This window comes from Metopolophium dirhodum, chromosome 8 (assembly GCF_019925205.1).
Source record: "Metopolophium dirhodum isolate CAU chromosome 8, ASM1992520v1, whole genome shotgun sequence".
In the NCBI taxonomy this organism is placed as follows: domain Eukaryota; kingdom Metazoa; phylum Arthropoda; class Insecta; order Hemiptera; family Aphididae; genus Metopolophium; species Metopolophium dirhodum.
Genome location: NC_083567.1, coordinates 35,186,325 through 35,208,544, shown reverse-complemented (window position 1 = coordinate 35,208,544; position 22,220 = coordinate 35,186,325). Strand labels below are relative to the sequence as shown.

The 22,220-nt window shown below is 27.7% G+C and overlaps 1 protein-coding gene across 3 annotated transcripts; it reads right to left on the bottom strand.

Annotated features, from left to right (window-relative positions):
• Window positions 1-3,115: 3,115 nt before the first annotated feature.
• LOC132951421 (uncharacterized) lies at window positions 3,116-22,207 on the bottom strand. 3 transcript variants are annotated; one of them, XM_061023227.1, is made up of 4 exons: window positions 21,621-22,207; window positions 21,420-21,503; window positions 9,123-9,367; window positions 3,116-7,145 (listed from the first exon to the last, which is right to left on the bottom strand). In XM_061023227.1, exons 2-4 carry the CDS (start codon window positions 21,496-21,498, stop codon window positions 6,897-6,899), a joined length of 573 nt encoding a protein of 190 aa, XP_060879210.1. In that variant the 5' UTR covers window positions 21,499-21,503; window positions 21,621-22,207; the 3' UTR covers window positions 3,116-6,896. The 3 variants fall into 3 exon arrangements, with proteins under 3 accessions (XP_060879210.1, XP_060879209.1, XP_060879208.1); XM_061023226.1 differs by lacking the exons at window positions 3,116-7,145; window positions 9,123-9,367 and adding an exon at window positions 9,389-13,929; XM_061023225.1 differs by lacking the exons at window positions 3,116-7,145; window positions 9,123-9,367; window positions 21,420-21,503; window positions 21,621-22,207 and adding exons at window positions 11,406-13,929; window positions 14,022-15,596.
• Between the last annotated feature and the right edge of the window lie 13 nt (window positions 22,208-22,220).

The window sequence follows — 22,220 nt, the reverse complement described above, 5'->3', positions numbered from 1 at the left end:
GAATAGACGACACTACCGCATGTCTGCATAGGCGTAGTGTTTGAATTTTGGGGATTGTAGCTCAAGTCTATACTTGATACTCTTATGATGCTTTTAAGTTATAGTAGTGAAATCATTATCTTTTGGGAGGCTATAGAAACTCTAGGGGGATAAGTCCCCCCAGCCCCCCCCCCCCTTATTTACGCCTATGCCTCTGCGCCTATTTTTTTAATTCAAACACTGGTAAGAGGCATTGAATTACGTCGGAATTAAAAATACATTATTGGGACTAATGTAAAATATCTAATTGTTTACTTGTATAAAATAATGTGCACATTATAGATATTTTAGAGTTGGCCAATATTATTATTTATTATTCACTTTTCAGTAAGACAGTATTTCAGTATAATATCTATTCACTATATATTTATAAATAGTATACAATATATTAAAGCCCTATATACAATTCATAATAATATTTAATGCTGCGGTATGTGCGTCGTTTCTTGTTTAAACACATATAAATACTCGACGGTGTATTATAGGTATTTACTATGTTTTGATATTTTGTATGTATCAGTAATTATAATTTGTTCGCACTGTGACAGTACCTATCTTCTAACTATCATGATATTATAGCCATTAAACTTACAATTATATTAAATTTACCTATATCATTGTGTGGACCTGGCCTAACAATTTATGGTGAGACCAACGATTAGATCTATTGTCTTGTCTATATCTTGTATTCTAAAGGGTAGGTATACTATATCAAATTGGTACATTAGGTTTATTGACACTACGCCGCTACCTATATAGTATTTGGTCATAATTTAGCTTAAGGGTCTATGATTAATAAATGATTAGAACAAACGTTATTTCATTTGTTAGGTGTTTCTGTTACAGTTTGTATAGGTGTTAAGTCCATAAGCACAATTATTGTTAGAGGACAAAAATTGGCCTAAAAATTCCTTTAAAGGCCGCTAATAAACTTGGAATAGTAGGCCGGACCTTACAAGTCCGCCCCTGACATTAACAATCGTAATTCCTAACAAAAAAACCTACGTAATTACAATCAAAATAATAAATAAGAATTAATAACTTGAGACTTACCTACCACTCTCTGTCTTATCGATTTTTCGTTGTGTTCAGATATTCTCGTGTTTGACTGTGTACACAATATCGGATACAATATATTGTATCATACATTCATACCTATACTGCATTCGCGTTTTGGTTTGTGCAATATTGTGCACAACCACATTTTACTTGGCAAAGAGATCAAATGTAATTATTATGGACAATATTGAAAAGTCATTATAAAACACTTCAGCAATGTACCTATTTTGCCTATACTATACGCCGGGCAACACTTTATGTTTGCATTAAGTATTAAAATATATATTAAATGCTATTTTATATAATTATACACACCAAATTGCTATCAGCATTTACACAGATTTTTAGCTAAGTCTATTATACTATAGATTGGGGGGCATCGCCCGATTGCAGCCCAAAGTAACCTTTTAACCTATTCATCTGTCCCGATTTCGGCCAGTACATAGTAGGTAGGAAATACTATTTTCAGTTATAAAAACTAAATAAATACCCCGATTGTGTCCGATACGTATTTTGATATAAATTTAACTTCGTATTCGCGATTCAAACGACCATGTGAAGTCGCGAAAGTTATGATTCAAAATTTAATTTGCTATTTTATACTTCACATCCAAGTATAATTTTTGGAAATTTTTACGAAAGACGTCAAGTAGATAACCGCTCTGCTGAACAGTAGGTGTCAAGATGTACCTCGATTTTGAGGTCATTGAATTCAATGAAAACCGAATCTTAGTAGAAATGGTTCAGAATAATACTTAATACCTATTACTCTGCAGTTATTCTGAGCGGAGCAAAGAATGTATTGATTTTACAATGATATATGATTATTTTTTTGTATGTGTGCGGCGGTTTTATGATCACCTTTTGAAACACTAAAAATTCTTAGATTTTCAACTTCAATTCTTTTTTTGGTAGGAAATTACATATCGATTTTATATTTTATTGTTATTTGACTTTGTATTCTACTTTCAAAATAAACAAAAAAATGTTGTAAATTTAAATTGTTTAAATTGTTTTAAGACAATATTTAGACAAATCGATATGTTATTCCCTCAAAAATATTATTATCTAACTTTTTTGTAATGGGTGATTTTACTTTGAGATTACTTAAAAATATAGAAAAAATGATTCTGCGTAAATGCGTTTTGTCTATGTGGCGCGTGGGCCAGAGAGAGAAAACAAATGGTGTGCCGAGATCTTAACAACAAAATAGTTTGCAAAACAACGAGATTTTAATTTGATGAATTACATAAAATTTTGAACTTTTATCTAGTAATCTTTTAAATTTACAATTTTAAAACCTAATGACTCGTTTTAAAATATCAAAACCAAATGTAAGTTGGGTACTTGGATAGATTATATTATACCCACTTACCCACTTTTAAATTCAATAATATTATATCAATTTACTTCAATATTAAAAATATTAAATAACAGAGTTAAATTGATGGTTCTTGATAATTGATAATTCTGAACATAAAATTTGATGTTATGGACTGTACTACTGTAGGTACCGTCTGGGTCACCTCACATGTGGGTATAAGCTTATGACCTTCTATATTTTAAAGGAATCAGTCTTTATAGAAAATAAATACATATATAAGTTACTGATAATTTCATGACAATTTAAATATTGTAACATTTAAATAATAATAATTTATTATAATTATAGAGTCAACCAAGAGTATAATTTACAAAATGACCAACCCTTGTTTCTTCAAACAATAAACTAATAACAGTTAAAAACGTATATCTGAATAAAATTATTGATGTAACAATCAAACCAAGTCATCAAGGATAGGAAAATGTCAACACCAAATTAAGTTCATTTTTATTTATTAAACACATTTAAGTAAACATTTCATTAATACTTAAGAAAAATTTATCATGAATTTCATCAATAATATAGGTACACGCTAAATATTTTGGATGTAAATATATATATATATATATATATATATATATATATATAGATATATATACATATATATATGACATATATATATATATATATATAGATATATATACATATATTATCACTGAAGTCTCAAATGTTACTTTAAACAAAATTATGTTGCATAATAACAAAAAAACAATAATATCTTTATGCAAGTCTTAAAAATTTAAACGTAATATAATATTATAAATTATTCAAATGTGCATGGCAGGTTGTATAGTACAATAGAAAATACACAAATACAATAATAACAATAATTATAATAACAAAAATACCAATAATGTATTAGGTAATTAATAATATATTTTACCATGCTATTATGTAAACTGAATACTTCTTGTTATTAATGCAGAATCATAGGTAAATAACGAAAAGAATAATTTTTTTATTACAAAAATAGCTTAATATATGAAAATAAGATATAAATAATTTATTTAGATGGTATTTTTTCTGATAAGCATTGCAAAGCATTGATTGATGTATAACTATTATTTATATATTGCTTGCGGTAGCTTTAAAATAACTATATTACCTATAAGATGCTATTGATAATAGGCTATTGATAGTAGGTACTGGGTACTTATTTATTTATTTTTTTTGATTTATTATTAATTATTATTATACACATATTATATATAAATGCACCTTATAAATGGCACATTATTAACAATTTGAATAAACAATGGAACAAAATATACAAAATTAAACGATTAAGAGATTAGATTGGGCGGATTATAAGTGCAATCGCAATAAATACTACTTACATTCATATCAAACATACATTTTAAATTTTGTATTCAAATATGTTTTACTACTAAAAATTACTAACATTATCACAATTTTTCTTCGTAAAAAATTCCTGGAAGGTAACTTATATATATTTTCCTTAATTTGTAATAACGTTAAAAATAAAATATCATAAGAATTAACAGATCAACAGAACAAAAATGTTCAACGTATTTGATTTTAAAAAATGTCAATAAACATAAGTGATTGATCATATAGTTATTACTATTATATTCATGTGTAAAAAATAAGAAAAATATTTTTTAAATATTAGACAAATTATTATAAGAGAACATAATTGATGATACTATTTTTTATAATTATATCTATTATAAAATAAAATAATTCATTGAAATAAAATTAATTTTTAAACAATGAGTGATTATCAAAAAGGTCCAAGGATAAGTTATTTTTTTTTATCCATACAATAAATTAAAAGCTTAAACAAAATAATTATTATTTTTGTGACATTCTTAAGATTTTGTAGAAAATGTAAGATTACAATATAAAAAGTGAAATTTTTTTTTGGCACAAAAACACTTAACAGTCTTATATAAATAAAAAATGGTCACTTTCAAGGTCACAAATTCAGACAAGCCTTATGAGCATTCCATGCACTGTAGTCTGTAATTATAACGGTTCTGTAAATTGTATGTCAAATAAAATAATAACAACATTTACATTTATTATTTTTTTCTATAACATAATAATATAACTAATTTATTTACATTACACATGTTTTGTGCTTATGTAAACCTCATTTGTGAAATTCCCAATTTTGTGAGGTGGAAAAACTCTAGATCTTAGTAAATTTTAAATATATTAAATAATATTAATATTAATAAAATATAAATAATGATGTAATTTTTTATTTTTTATTATTGTAGTTAATTATCATTCATTTTTTTTAATTACAATAATACAATATAAAAATATATATATATTATTTTTAAACTTTTAATATTATGTATGGCAAATGACAAAAATTATATGATGAAAAGGAAATAAATAAAAATTATAAGGTTAAAATGTTAAATACTATTAATTATTAATGTACATGGTCTGGTATAAAAAGAAAAATAACATGTAAAACCATTTATAGAATATTTATATCAATTATCTTTGCAACCTAAAATTAACTTATAAAATTGAAATATAAATAATAATATTATAGTTCTTTAAACTCAACTATGTAAAATCTTAATGTGGGATCTATTAAAATGATTGTTTGTTTCTCAGTTCATGAAATGTGGGGTATTTATCATTGTTCATTACATGGATTGGGCTATTCCACAAATGGGGTAAAACATTTGTATTAAACAATTATTATATAAATTAATGCCCCACTTTTAAATAGTGTATGTGTATACTTACACCCTTTTAATAATCACTCTGTTTGCATTACTCAAAAAATTAGAGATTGCTAATGATTCCATAAGTATATATTATATATATATATATATATAAAAAACGACTTGAACAGTAATAAAATACTAATACATTTTTATAAAATTAAGTATCTAACATTTAAATCCTTTCAATATATTTTTTTGTATTCATATAAAATACCTTTGATATAAGATTCAAGATTATTTTAACTTTGTTTCAAAAGTCAGATTGTGAGAATAGATCATAATTTATGTCAAAATTGTACTAACAAAATTACTGAACATGTTGTTAACTTTAATAATAGTTCAATCTTAAGTTTATTATATGAATTAAGTTGGCCAATAACAAAGAATATATTATTTAATTTAAATTTGAGCGAATCATAAAAGTGCTATATTTCGATTTAGGACATTACGACATTTTGATTGAACGGTTAAATTATACTTTGGTCAGTTTTGTTAAAGGTCAGTCAATTAAAATAATATATGCATAATACATAGGATAACAAATAATAATGGAAGACTTCAAAAGTTACGGCATAAATCCAAAAACTAGCAAAGTCACAATTATTGTTGACATTAACATGGACCAATGAATTGAAATTTGTATATTTTTAACATAAAACTTAAACTGTAGGTATTATAATTATAAATTTAAATTAAATAAAAACCCAGATTTGGAATATTAAAAAAATTAAAACTATAGTGAATACATTGCTTATTTGTGGTAAAAACTATTTAGAGATATGTAGCATGTGAATCGAACTAAAATGATCCAGAAATGTTGGTTTCATGTTTCATATTGTTGGTCCCAAAAATATTTTAAAAATATACATTGTATAATGTATTTGTATAATAGGTATAAACTATATAATATGTCATATGTGCAAAATGTAAAACGTACCTATTAAGCAATTTAAGATCGAGTTACAATCACTGTTTAGGAGATATTAAAATATAAGATAAAAAATCATAAACAGCAGAACAAAAATTAAAAAAGAAATTTCATTTTACAATTTTAAAACACAAGAACAAAACGATTTCTATTTGAATGTCCCTACTAGGTAAATCATCTTAATAAACTCACTACTCAGACCGGTCATCGAGCGATGTCGGTGAGAGTTAAAATCACAGACCCGTGTATTTGTGTGTGTGTGTGTGTGTGTGTGTGTGTGTGTGTGTGTGTGTATGTGTGTGTGTGTGTGTGTGTGTGTGTATGTCGTATGTGTGTGTGTGTATGTCGTATGTGTGCTTTATATTGTATAAATATGTATTAAGTATTATATAATAAAATACAATTATATTATATAATATATTGTGCATAGAGACACCGAAGATTCAACTCGTCTACCACACGTTAGAACCAACCGCAGTTTCACCGATTTACACTATCGATCACACCGTGAAACCTGTATAAACTTTCGGTGTCTCTTTTATTAAATCGGCCATTACATGTTTATGCCTAGTATTTACACCGAATATATAGATCATTTTTGGATAACTTTGTGCCTGCGGCAAAGAGTAAAAATTAAATAACATATTTTTGTCTGTACATAATATTGTATGACTCACGTCACTGACAAACGCGCGCATGTGTGTGTGTGAGTGAAGTGGATAAGCAGAAATCTTGATCATATTGCGGTGGTGGCGCTGCGTCCTCACCATTATTACGCGGTCAACAGCATGCCCGGCGTTGACGGGGTGGACCTTCTCTGCCGACGTTTGGTGACCCAGGGCAGCAGGCAGCACCGGACGATGGCCGCGAGGATGCCGACCAACGTGGTGATGAGACCGGAGAAGATCAACACGAACTTGTACTGAGACGCGTCCGCGCCCGGCTTCAGCTGAACAAGCCCGACGATCAGCAGTATGGCCCCGATCAGTATGGTCACCACGGCTATGTGCAGCACGGACACCTGTGGCAAACATATCCGTACGGCATTTGAGACACACGTTTACGGGTCGGCCACATGAATAAACAATTTCTCATGTGGAATTTGCAAGTATCATGTTAACGAGTACCTTTGTTGTCCCGCTCGGATCGACCGAAATGGCTCTATTTCATGCAGTTTTTTTTAATATACCCTGGTGAACATAAATAGAATATAAAACAAAATAAAAAATGCAAAACCAAATAAATAAAGCAAAAATAATAATAATAATGATAATAATAATAATAATAATAATGACTAATAATATTAAAATATATATATAAAAAAATGATAAAACGAAGACCGAATAATTTTTTTTTTTTAAATTATTCGATTCACGTAATTTGTTTGGAGCAAAATAGCAATAAAAGATAAAAAAAAAATAAAATAAAATGAGAAGATAAAAAATAATATATTTTATTATCTTATATACGTTCATTCGCATGCGTATACGATACATCATAATATATGAATTCATAATATACTTACGTACGTCTAATGATATTTTAAATATTATTTAAATTACAATAATATTTTATAAAAATCTTATAGATGATATTATATCGGAATTTTCGGATTTTGAATTGTGCACAATTAATTCCAATTTTTAGATGTCTGCTGCGATGGTGCAGTTATATAGGTGTAACAGAATGAACTGACAAATGTAATAACTTTTCTTCTAACAAATATTATGAATATTTTTTTTATACAAAATGTTATTATAAACAATTTGTTTTTATTTATATTGAAAAGTTATTACATATTTAGCTAATTACATTTGTATTTGTTTTTTTTTCTATTACATGCTGTATATTATATTTTGGTTTTTACTAAAATAGGGATAGAAGAGATTTCAAAATGTTTCGAAACAAGTAACATCATACCTAATAAAATTATTTTTATAATATAAACTATAAATATATATAATATGTAGTCTTCGCGGATTAGGAAACTTTTGGAATGTTAAGACAACACTGTGTCTGTGTACACGATTTAAAACTATAATACTCGACACGTTGTCTCGAAAGGTACAAAGGCATACGGTGAAATTATTTCAAAGAGAAGGAGTATACGAGTATTATGAAATACAGCGTTAGTTTTCACTCTACGAGTTCAACACGACATTGTTTATTTGTTTATAGAAAGATATTAATACATAAATATAATAAGTATTATAATTCGATTAAACGGATGAATAATATTAATATAATAATCGAGGGGCATATTAATATCACGCGGGGTTTTCAATTGGCCTTTCACCATCTGAAAATGCCCTCGCGTGGTCGTGGTATATATTTATATACTGCACAAACTGGACACCATAGTCCGTATACGTATTTTACAGTAAATAATTATACACATAGTGCAAAGAGAGGATTTTGTTGCGATCAGTTATTGCGGCCTCAGTTGATTTTTGTTTGTCAAAAAAATAAATGTTTTCTACACACACATAAACATAATTTTAAGTAATTATTATATAATGTAACACGAAATTTTTATAATAAACATTTAAGCTTTAAACTTCAAAGACTAGACGAATGGAGTAGTGGATCACATATTTTGCCGGGTACATTAATATTGAGAATATAAATTATAATGCAGATTGCAGGGTCCAAACATTTTACCATCTTATAAGAACTTTATATGGTTATTACTTATTAGAAAAGTTCAGAGTCACTCCAGATTAAGAAATTAAAAACATAGTATGCTATTAAGACGAAAATAGAGTTATAATTACTTGAAAATTTGAAATACAGTGGTGTAGAAACAATTTTTTTTTACCAACTGAAATCGACAGATATTGAGATATATAAATGCCGATTTGCGTTAAAATAATCGCAGACGTGAGCTGGCTGATACACAATATTGACCAAGGGATTGGCTTAATAATAACCAAATACACTACACATATAGTTGGCCCTTTGGGTGGGTGAGGGTATGTGCGAGAGGTGGTCGGCTTACTTTTGAGCAGACATAGATATCTGGCAGCGTGTTTTGGATGTACGGCGGAGAAGTGATCGGTGTGCCGGTCTGAGAATGTGGTGACTGCAGTGTTAAAAGACTCGGTCTCCGGTTTCCAGTGGTGTTTGATGTGCCTTCCCGGTCAGCGGTGTTCAGATTATTCACGCATACCACTTTTTTCTCCTGCCTCCGCCGCTCGTGGCGGACGGCCACAGCAGGCATCGCCCCAATCATGGTTATTTCGTCTGTATTTTGTATAAACCGAGTAAATAAAATTAAAACGAAAAAAAAATACATAATAATGTTGAAAAAAAACCCGCTAGTTCAATAGGTATTCTATGTTATCATTTATTTATTAATATCATATTATATCAATGATCCATATCCTCCTAACGACGTGCAAGCACAGGGCATATAATAATGACTGCGCCCGAAACAAGTTTATACCAGTGTAGTGAAGCAAGGGGGTTCTGATATACGACGGTTAGGTATCGAGTTTAATCCTAATCTTAAAATCAAGAATGGCGAATAAAACGAAATACAGACGGCATTCAGCAATTCCATTTATAATCATTAGAATATAATATAGTTTAATTTTTACTGTAGTACTGTAGTATAGTATAATTATATAGTAATAAGCTTTGTGAATTTAAAACATTATTATTTTTAGTTATTAATGAATAATGATTTTTTTTTTTTTTATTAAGAGTAAGGTTTCAACAGCTGAGGTTATTAGCCTGGTTGGGTTTTTGTACTTTAGTGTTGTCGGTAGGGGGAGGAACACGTGTGTGTTGGGTTTGGCAGATTTTTTGATTGGGCACCCGTAGGTATCTGCCATGCCCGGGTGGGGGACGGCGGCACTTGATTCTCCGGACACCGTGACTTGCCCGAAGAAAAATGCCGTTCGAATAATGATTATGTAAGCTCAGAAGTTGACTCAATAGTAGGTACATGATTTTAAAACTTATTAAAATAATTTACATGTTGCTGTTAAAATAAACAATATAAATAGCCAACCGGCTATAAATTATAATGGCTATACATATATTATTAACAACTACATAGGTACGCATTAAAATATTAATTTTCAATCCTTAATAATAATATGGGTATACAGTATTGCCGTATTATTATATATATATTTTTTAAAGTATTTATCAAGTTTCAACTGTATGGTAAACTAGTAAATAAGAATGTAAATTCATATACGTATTAACGGATTAGCTAAGTCTATATATATAAAAATGGGACAGCGAGAACCTCTCTGTTCTACAGTAGGTGTCGAGTGGATCACTGTAAAGGATGTGTTAAATTTGAATTTAATGATACCTAATGGTTTTTGAAACAGTAAAAACTTTTTTCATATAAATGATTTCAAAAAAAATCTTAAATGTTCAAAAATTAAACATTTTATAATTTTTTAACTACAAATTAATTGTGGTTACGTCAAAATTTGTACTTTAAATGCTAATAAAAATAAATGTTCCTATATGACGTTAATATTTTTAATTAGCTATAATAAAAACGTGTTAGGAACATAGTTTAAAGTTTTTGAGCTTTCTGACTGAACAAATAATTTTTATTGACGTTTTTAGAAAAAAAATATCTGAGACAATCTAAGCAAAAACGGTCCAACCGAGATTACCAAACAATTTTTTTAATAATAATATTAATTTTTTTCTTCTTGATTATTTTAAAAAGTACCTACTGTGAATTTTCATTTCCGACTTCCCAAAAATACCAACTATATTCAATTTTCTACCAAAAACCTTCATTGAAGTTGATGATCAGAACATTTTTTCTACTAGGTAAGTTGAAAAGTTTAAGTTGTACAAACGCTTTGAAATACCTCACCTAAACATCTGAAATGATATACTAGAAAAATTAAAATGTTATTATTAATTTTCAAGCCCCCCTCCCCTCATTTAAAAATCCTGTGTAGGCCACTGTAGGTACCTATACATTAATTAACAGATAGTTGAACATTTGTAAAATACTTTTATCACTAGATTTAAGACCAGATTATTTATAAATTTAAAAAAAAAATCTTATTGCAGAGAAAAGTATAAATTATTACTTCTATTATATGACTGTCATGAGTAATGATATCAATTGATGACATAGCTGACGTAACAATAAGTTATATTGTTTTTTAGTCAAATAAGTGTGTAAAAAAAAATAAAATTTTACAAACTGTCAAAAGTAGTTTTTATATAATATGTATTATAATGTTTTTCGAATTGTGTGAAACAATATTACATTTCAATTTGAGAAAATTTTACAGTAAAATTAACGTTACTTTTGTCTATTTCATATAAATCATGGTTTTTATTATTTCTAAAATAATAAGTATTAGATTTACATAAAAATATATGGATTTCATACCAGTTAGTGTTTTAAAAAGGAGCATAGAAAAAATGTTTACAGCTTTCAATAAATAAAAACAAGTACCAAAAAGGGTAATTTTTTTAATACTTCATAAAATATTATGTATAACTGAAACAGAAAATAATTAATAGGTGAATACAAACATAATAATAGTAAGTACTATAACCGCATTAACACACACATGGGTTTAATCAACCACCAATTAAGACTCTATTTCTCTTTTGCCTCAAGTCATAAGATATAACATAATAATATCTAAGCATATTCAGCCAAGGGCGTCTGCCGAAATATACTCGTAAACCACTAATTTTTGTTACTAAAAGTGATAAGACAATTAATATTAACTAAAATAGCCACCTCCAGCACCCCTCCGCAGACACCCACGTATTCAAAATAAGTAGTCTAAAATAATTGGTTATATAATACTTATCAACAAAAATAAATAAGAAAAATAATACATGTATGATTAAAAAACTTTATTTTATTATTCTGAATATTAAAATGTCAGTAATAGTTGTTTTTATTTAAATATGTTAAGCAATCATAATATATATATTTATATAATAATTATAAATTAATTAATTCTACTGAATAATTAGCTGTGATAGAATGATACAATAAGTTAATTATAAAAATTCAATATTCAATGCATTATTATAATATATGCTTTATAATTATCATTAGTTAGATATATAAACACAAAAATCACAGTGCAAGTTATTTCATTCAAGTCAAGAACATGGTTCAAACCAAATAATAGTTATGAACACAGAGGTAAATTCTCTAAGTATTAACCAAATAAATTTACATGTAAATTAAAAACATAGAAACAATAAGTTTTAATCTTTAAAGTGGTGTTAATTATAATTATATAATAAATAGCAAAACTTAAACCAATAAATACTTCTTTGATCCCGGTGTTATTTTTAATTATTCAAAATCAAGAAAAGTGTTGAGCAAGAATTAAAAGTACAATGATTGCAAAAAATATTTGTTTAAACTAAAGATGGAACGTAAATTAATATTTTCAGTCTTCCAAAAGAAATTCTTCATGAAATATTTAATATACATACTCAAATATAATTATTATACAATTATCTCCATAGTAGTATTATGATACGATTATTGATTCAATGATTTAAATTACATAACAAATTTGTCTAACAACATAACATAAACAAAAACAATAACTAATTATAATATATTAATTGCTTATCATTTTTTCCTAACAAAAATTTAAATCATATAACTTTATAGTTAGTGATTTCACAGTTTAGGGTATTTTTAAGTTGGCAATTCAAATTTAAAACCAAAAATATTATAATACAAGCAAAACAATACGTACAATATTTTTTTTTAATTAATAAAAATTGGATAGTTCACTAAATGTATTGTGCATTTATAGTTTAATTAACAATATTTAAACACAAAGCTACAAAAGTCAACTAAATAGTATAAAAATATCAAATTACAAGTATAAAATATAGGTATAATTAAATATTTAAATATTAGGTAATTAAGGAAGTCAATATTCATTCATAAACAGGCAAATAAAATAAATGTAAATAATTTTTAAATATAAATTAAATTTCTTAAAAGTAATTTATTTTAATAACGGCATTTTTTTTTTTTAAACTTCTTATTGAGTTAATTTGTTAAAACTTACTATGTTTCAGTTGTATCATAACACCGTGTTACCAATAATTCCCTATTGTATGCATTATGTGTCCTGCCTGGATTCTGCCTCTCTGTTTCAAGATTATTATATTGATCAACAGGTCTATACTCTGAACCACATGCTTCTTCTTCAGCTATTTGATCAAGATCTGAACCGGGAGAATTTTGCTGTTGACTCTGACTTTGTTGTCGTGCTTTATGCTGTTGTTTTGTATGCATAGCACCAGTTTCTGCATCTGATACCAGTCTTCTACCTGATCTTGTTCTAGTCAATTGGCGTTCCACGTATGCAGCTAAATCTGATTCAGCTTTGCGATTAATGAAATGATTCAACACAAGCAAAAAGAGACCAATTAAACTTGAAGTTAAACCAGTTATTACAAGTTCATTAACCCAATTTTTTGAAGCCCACGAAACATAATCATCAGGTATAATGCCAGATCCAATTAAAAAAAGGCCCAAAACTAAAAACACCACACCAACGTGAAGCATGCCTATGCTAGAAGCAACTTTAGTATCAAGCATTTTAGGTGGTCTCTTTCTTCTCCTTGGCCCTTGTGATAGGCTACCAACAGATCCATGGTATTCTGTTGGGCTTGTCACTGTAGATTTAGACCCATGAATTCCACTTTCTATCGATTGAGAACTTAAGCGACGTCTTTCCACATGCCGTTTAAGTTCAGCTCGTCTCTTACGTTGACGGCGAATCGCCAAAGCTGACTGCAAACCAAAACTATGCATTCTAAAAAAAAATACATAGAACAAAAATGGATTAATTGATTATTCAAAATTGTTGAGCATTAAATTTAATTTTGGAATTACAAATTTTCTTACCTGATCTATGGATGCGACTTTCGAGCTTAATTAAATTAAAAAAAACTATGTTTTTAAGTTTGTAAATATTACGCGTAACACGATATGTACTAACATCTATTCTTTGATGTTACGATTTATAAATTACGTAACTATATTTAACGCTAATCACACAACTCGCGAAAAAAAAAACAAAACAAAAGGCAATAATACAGTATCGAACTAATATTGTGTTCAACAGACGACGAGATAATGCGTAAATAAAGTAAACATAAGACCTGCATGGAATAATCAAGGGTAGTGGTAGAGTGGAGAATATAGTATTGATCTACAGTAGTGACGGTAAAAACCGTACGTTACCATAGAAACTGTGAGCGTAGGGCTCGCGATTTATTCCATATTATACCAATAGCACATTGTATGTATTTTGCCGTATTCAAATTTCAAATACATTATTGTCTTACGAATTTGGACAAAATAATATATTTATGTCCCTTAACAATTAAGACAACAGTATAATTAATGCATTAGTTACCTTATTCATTTTACAGACAGTAATAAATAATATTGATAGTTAACGTATTGAATATAAGCCCTATACTCTATACTCTCTATAAACCCTAGGGATAGCCCTTATTGGAATTAAAATAACGTATGAAATATTGAAATATGGAAATATAGATTCATTAATTCTTTATTACGCAACAATGGCGTAATACGAATAATTTGGCTGATACGAGAAAGAGAGAGAGAGACAATTTATACACCTAACCTAGCTCGTCGCTTCACTAAAAAAAAGAAGTCCCCACTCCCCAGGCTCCACCAATCGATCAAGTTGTTAATCTGTATATCGAATCACTGATATATACTATCCGTTTACGATCCATTTATAAATATACTTTACTATATAAATAGAAGACCTGGCAAGGTGGCACCTGCCAGGGGCGTAACATATCGAATGAGTGGAGCGCAAAATCAACAAATTTTTTAGGATAAGGGGGCGCAAAATTGTCATTTTGCCAGGAGTAGCGCTCGATATTGCTCGACCCGGCTCTGTATCAACATACATTTATACATTTGTTACATAATATTAAGATTTATATTTTAATTTATTTATTGACTCTTAGTAGTTAATACGTCAATGTTGGAGTTCAACTAATAATAAACGCCACCGAACCCAAAGCGCAAACATTGGATCCCCGAAATGTAACGTTAAAGTTAAAAGTATAAAAGTCGATATTTATTAATGCGTATAGATACAATATTTTCAAAAATGTGCTCGAAAATGCAATTTATTAACACTTGTACGTAAATTAACTTTAAAAAAGTTGATGTCGCTCTGCTGTACAGTAGGTTATAAGTGGGTCACTGTAATGGATGGTGTTAAATTTGAATTCAATGATATAATATCATTGTATAAGAAAAACGATTCTGAGCGAAAACGGTCAGTCAGCCTATAATATTACCAAGTATATTTGATGATATTATTGTAAATAAAGTAATTTATACATAACCTATTTACGTGGAGCCTTGTTTTCAATTTTCAATCCTTAGCTATAAAAGTTGAACATTTTATAAATTTTTAACTAAAAAATAATTATTAAATTATAAATTTTTAATATTTTTCAACTGCTATTAGAACGATATATCAGGAGCCTTATATTAAATTTTCACGCTTTTTTACCCAACAAATAAAATTTTATTGATATTTATAGAAAAAAAAACTAAAAAAATTGAAAACTGACAATGTCCGTAAACAGCTCAAAAAGAGTCAAATTATTTTCAAAATTTTATCGTATATAGAAAATGCTAATACAAACATTCATTGAAATTTTCAAGTATTTACAGTCATAAGTTTTTTAATTACAACAAAATAAGAAAAACGTTACATGAGATATCGAGTGAATATCAAATGTTGTAAAAATATGAATTTAAAACGCTCATAAAAATTTAATTTGACTTTCTTGTAGACAAACTTATGGATAATCTTGTATTACATTTTCAAATCTTATATTTAAAAAGAAAAATTTTTATGAACTCTCAACTCAAAATAATTTGCTAATTTTCGTGATTTTTGTCAATATTTGAACTTTAAATGCTTATAAATAAAAACTGTGACTAAGGAATTTAAATTTTTTTCATCTGCCTTTGAAACAATAACCTAGGAGCCTTCTATAAAATGTTCAAGTTTTTTTACCCAACAGATAAAATTTTATTGATATTTATAGAAAAAAAAACAAAAAAAAATGGAAACTGAAAATATTCGTAAACAGTTCAAAATAAGTCAAAATATTTGGGAAATGTTATGGTGTATAGAAAATTCTAATATAAACATTCAGTCAAAATTGCATGTACAGTCGTTTGTTTTAAAGTTGCACCAAAACAGATTTTGCGTAAAAATTCCCGTTTTTTCTTAATTTTTCTTATGTTTTTCACGTCGCTTTAGAAAACTACTTTTAACCCCCCCCCCCCCTCTTTTTACTGCCCTAAAATATGATGACAGGCACAAAAAAAAACAAACATACATCATTCTAAAATCAATATACATTCATCGCTTCGCTCAGAATCTAAAATGTAACATTATGCAAGTTTATAAATAAATATATTATGTAAGTATAATATAAGATAAACACACTACAATTGATCGAAGTACACGAATCCCGTGGAATTTGTTTGTCATTAACTAGATTGTTAATTATAATTCGTCTTGGAGATGTAATGTTTAATTGAAATAATAAAAATTAAAAACCTTGTGAAAATATAGTCTACAAATAAATCGTCCCGGATACTATTTATTTCAGTAATTAAAAATGTAATTGTAGGTACATATACTTTCAAAATAAGTCACAGTACAGTACTAAATAATCAAATAGACTTACCTATTAAAAAATACTACAACAAATATTTGCTTAGATCTTAGAGGGCTTGATAATCACCAAATCACAGAAGAGTACCTTTTCTATTTTAAAAATATTTTAACATAGGTACCCATTCTAATTATATCCTAATCAATAAGAAACTTAAGTATTCGGGTACAAAACATTTATTTCCCAATTCAAGCGCTGTATATTACCCACATACTGTGTCTGTCTGTTAGTTACCAGTAAATATTTATGAATTACGATTATTAATACTTAATATTTATTTTCTGTCCGTAGCTACCGTATGAATTACAGATATGTGTACGATATTATAATTTATTGCGTTAATTTACATATTATGTTTAGAAACCTGGAATTTAGCACGCTCGCAAGTCGCAAAGTGAACATTCCAAACTTGTTTAAAATTATTTCTATACTTTTTTGTTTTTTTTAATGATTATGTTTTATGCAACATAGTTTTTCATAAATTAATATTTAATACATTTGTATGAATCAAGTGTAAGTGTTTTTTGGAGTATTCATTGGCGTACATGAAGTATCATCACTTAACACTTTACATGTAGATTGCGAAAATTATGGAAGATTGGTTACGACACCGTTACTAATATTTCCATAAACACCCCCTTCCCCGAAAATGTATTCTGAGTACGGCCTTGCCTACTATTACTTCTTATTAGAATATAATAGGTTTATAAATAAAAATATATTTTTATAAAGACGTGTTTACTGTTTATTGAAAAGGATTATAAAATTATACCCTATATACGCACAACCTTAAAACACATTTTTTACATAAGGGGATCGACTTTCAAATTAGCACGTGATCGCAGATCGACTGTTTAGCTGCCCCTACTACAGGGCTGGCCAAGGCTACTAAAAAGTACCTATACAAAAAGATAACTGTATATCATAAACAACCTTAATATTATCCTGGAAAAATGTGTAGATTCAGTTACTATAACTGATGTACACATCCAAAACCACATGAACTTCTAAACTTACTTTTAGATTGGTTCAAGAATTGGAAAATAAAAGTTTATGAGTCAGTCATCTCACATCAATATTGCACATTTTTCTTGAACCTGTCATTCAGTTATTCTAAATGTGTTCGCAAGGTGTAAGCCGAGTCTGTACGTTTATAAATGAAAGGTAAAACTCAACATTTGCCACTTCTTCATTTAAATGTATCATTAAATATTAAACTTCCCATATACAAAACTCTAATAAAACTCGTATGGAACTATGTGGCTATATCCAATGCGATTGTCATATGATAATCAGCAAAGCTTTCTAACATAAAAATCATACAATCATTCCAATCCATATGCTTGGCGCTGTTAAAAGGTAAGGCAGAAATGTATGTAAAAAGAAAACTATTTATTAAGCCATCTTTTATGTACAGATTGTACTTACTAAATAACAATAATAATTAAAAAAAGACTATCACAAAAAAATATGTATTTGCTTATATATTCAATTTAAATTCTAATAATAACAGAAAAAAAAAATTGTATAAAGGTAATTTTTGGCTTTTATCATAATTAGTAATTATCATAGGTTTTACTGTAACACCTTTGACCGTTAGTAATACATTTATGTTTTGTATTATTATATTATAAGATCATAAAATAGATAACATTGATCATGAAAAATGTTAACTATAAATTAACTAATGTTGTATGTTCCATACCTAAATTATATGAATTTTGTAAGTTAAGTAATTAATTCTAGATAAGAACAAAAAAAATACATATTTATAATGTTCGAAACTAATTACTATAACTTTTATATACTTACAGTCAAAACACAGAAAATAATAGAACTGAAAAACTAAGTATGTTTAAATTCTTTCTAGTGGATTCCAAATTATATAATTTATTTCCTATAGAAATTATGAATAGAACTATTTTTAGTAAAAATGATATTGTTACTGTTATTGATACTGTTACTCAAAATGTACCCACATAAAATGTGAAAACTTAGTGTAAAATATTATGTTTAATGCAAACATTCAAAATTTCAATTTCTAATTATAAGTGTATATATATATAAGCTATTTAAACTTGAATGCCGAATAATTATAATGGGTAATATAACATACATAAATTTTAAAAATTAATTATTAGTTTCTGAATATTTTCAATTAATCGTCTAGTTATTTATTTTTTATATCTAAAATAAATTAAAACATTGTGTTCATTTTTTTTCATTAAATATGGTATTTTTGTAATAGATTTAAATTTAATATATTTTTTTATCATGACAAATTTTACATTTGAACAAAATAGTGCACTTTTTAATTTTTCACCAGTTTTTAAAAATTATTTTATTCAAATTCAAAGTACACAGTTTCTAGTTAGTTTAATAACAACTACAATTTATAATAGAAGTTATTCAATTATATTATAAAACACACTTATATATTTGAATGTTTAAGAAAAGAAATAGAAAAATGTAATTAAAACAAATAGTGATGTGGTGAAGATAATTGTTGAGGTCTGTGCCTCAACACAAATGGGTGGGTGGTGGGGTGTACTGATGTGAGGTCATTTGAATAATATGAGATTGACTTGTCATAATAGAGAATTAAATGTTAACAAATAACAAACCGTTGGGAAGATTACCTGTAAATTGTACAGTTTTTACTTATTAAAAGTAGTTATGGTGGTAGTAAAAATAAAAATGCATTGGGCCACACATACAAAAAATGTTCTACATGCCACTACAATTCATATAGTGTAAAAAATAAAGTCACTATATGAAATATAGTAGGTCTCAAAGAGTGGGTATACAATAAACAAGTAAGTATTAAAGTATGTAAATAAATCAATAACATTTACTAACTGAAATCTGAGAGCATGGTCCAAAAATAATAATAGGAAATATTTTTTTATAAAATCAATAATAATATTGTCAATTGTTGAAATAAAAGTAGTAACTGTCTACTTAAATGAATATTAAAACCTAAAACATTGTATAAAAATTAAATAATTTTATGTTATTATAATAATTATGGGTGGTTTTTATGAAGAAAAAGTTATCTCATCCAACAAAAACATTTAATAAATATATTAAGTTACATAAAAATGATAAAAATTAACAGATCAGTTGCATAAACTTTCATCTTGGAGCAATCTATGAGTTAGGTCAAGATTTCTAAAACATAAGGTAATTTAAGCTGTATTTACAACCTGGTACTATAGTAATAGCAACAAGATCCTTATTCCTAGGTAAAACAATTATTCTTAGGGAATGACCCGAATGAGGTGAACATTTTGTTTTCTATGTTATGTAGGATTTAACAATATATTTTGTTCAATCATTTAAGTGATTCCCACCTTGTTACACCAATAATTGTCCTGTACTTAAAATTTAAGTACAAGAATTATTTATAAAGAATTAAAAAAAGCTTTTATTAGTACAATTTGTCAGTATTTAATACTTACATTTTAGTTTGGTATTTTTCTAATTTACCATTTACAAAAATATATAACTAATTTATATTTAAATTTATAACAACTAATACATTATTCAGATGATTCAAGATACAAACAAAAAACATTAATAGATATGGTTTATATTTTTATTTTAAAAGGTACTATTTACAACAGTGGCCCCGAGTCATATTCATAGAAGTGCCGGTCATGCTCTGTACACTTTTAATTTCTATTAGTTAATTAGTATTGGGACAACTAGGGCGGCCAAACTTAACAATCCCAAACATAAGTTTAGTCCCCCTAGTTAACAGAATATTTTTATTTTACAACTTGTTGCTTTTCTTTAAATATAATAATAACTAGGGCTATAATATTAATTATTGTACTAATAACTAAAAATAAAATTATTATAATTTATAAACTAAATCTGGTACTTATATTTTTTAAATTAATTTATAATATGAATAAATATAACTAATAACTGCTATAAATATAAATCATATATATGTTATAGGTACATATACACAGAATACACTATAGTCATTAAAATAATTATTATGAAAAATATTTAGTACAATGTTGCCCTTAACAATAATTAGGTATGCTATTACATTAATCTAGCCATATTGTATGAAAAATTATTAATAATTGGATATCATGGACTGTATACTTATTTAAACACTGTACAACTCTGTTTCATTACTATGTTCATAAAATACCTAGTGCATTTTCTTTAAACTATTATTGATAAATTGACTAGAGCGTACACTACTCACTACCTAGTTAATTTGAACTGTTTCCAAAAGATAAATACTATACTATATACTATACACAGCTGCAAATTGCAATATTGAAATTTAAAATACAAAAACGAAAATTATCTAGGTACCTAATCGAAAATCTAATGTTTGGACTATGGGCCTTATATGAACCCAAAAAATAGTAAATACACTACCTAGTGCAGACGTACCAACGTCATAATATATGGAACTACGTTTCAAAATCTAGACTTCAAAATAAATGCTATTAACAGGATGACAGGAGAATGTCTTAAATTTATTACAGAAGGCAAAGTGGCATTAGATAAATATTTCACTTACGTAGTTTGGTGTTTCGGTATGAGCCTCCTTGCAACAGGTACTGAAGTTGCAATCCCGGCTTGTGTTTAACAGTATTCATACACCCTACACCAGAGAAAGGAATATTATAAGTCAATAGGTATAATTTGTAAGATTATTATTATTATAATTTGACGAGAACGTTTCCTGATGTGGAAAACTGGGCTCGAGAGGAATGCTGACCGTTTCCTTTGATCTGGCGTGGAAGCGATAACGTAACGGCAATGTCCTCCTATTAGCTGGAACGCGATTTGCTGGATACCATAAACCATTTAAATGTTGTCATGCTACTCAAGCAATAATCTCAAGAAACCCCAGACGTGATCGATAATAACAACAATAACAACAATAACAACAATAACAATTACGCTAGGTACCTATAGGGCATAGGCTATAACCTAAGCAAATCCTTGAGAGTCAAAACGGATGCATCGTCGACTCACACTAGCAGTTTACTTACAAGTTACAACTACTCCTCTCTGCTTGTAAGCTTGTTTATATACCTATGCTCTCAAGTCTCAGTTATGAATTAGATAATTTAAGTATTATACTATTATTACAATATTATCCATATATTATTATTTATCACTATCACTACGATAATAATATTGTCTAGTGTGCGGTAATCAAAATAATTAGACCTATATAGTATTCCGATCACGGTAACTACCGTACACAAAAACTACCGTGTAGTTTCCCCGTCGGGTGTGACGTCACACGGAAGTGACTGCTCCTCGCGCTCGCATGTGGGTCGTGGGTGTGCGTGCTCGGGTTTTGGTGACG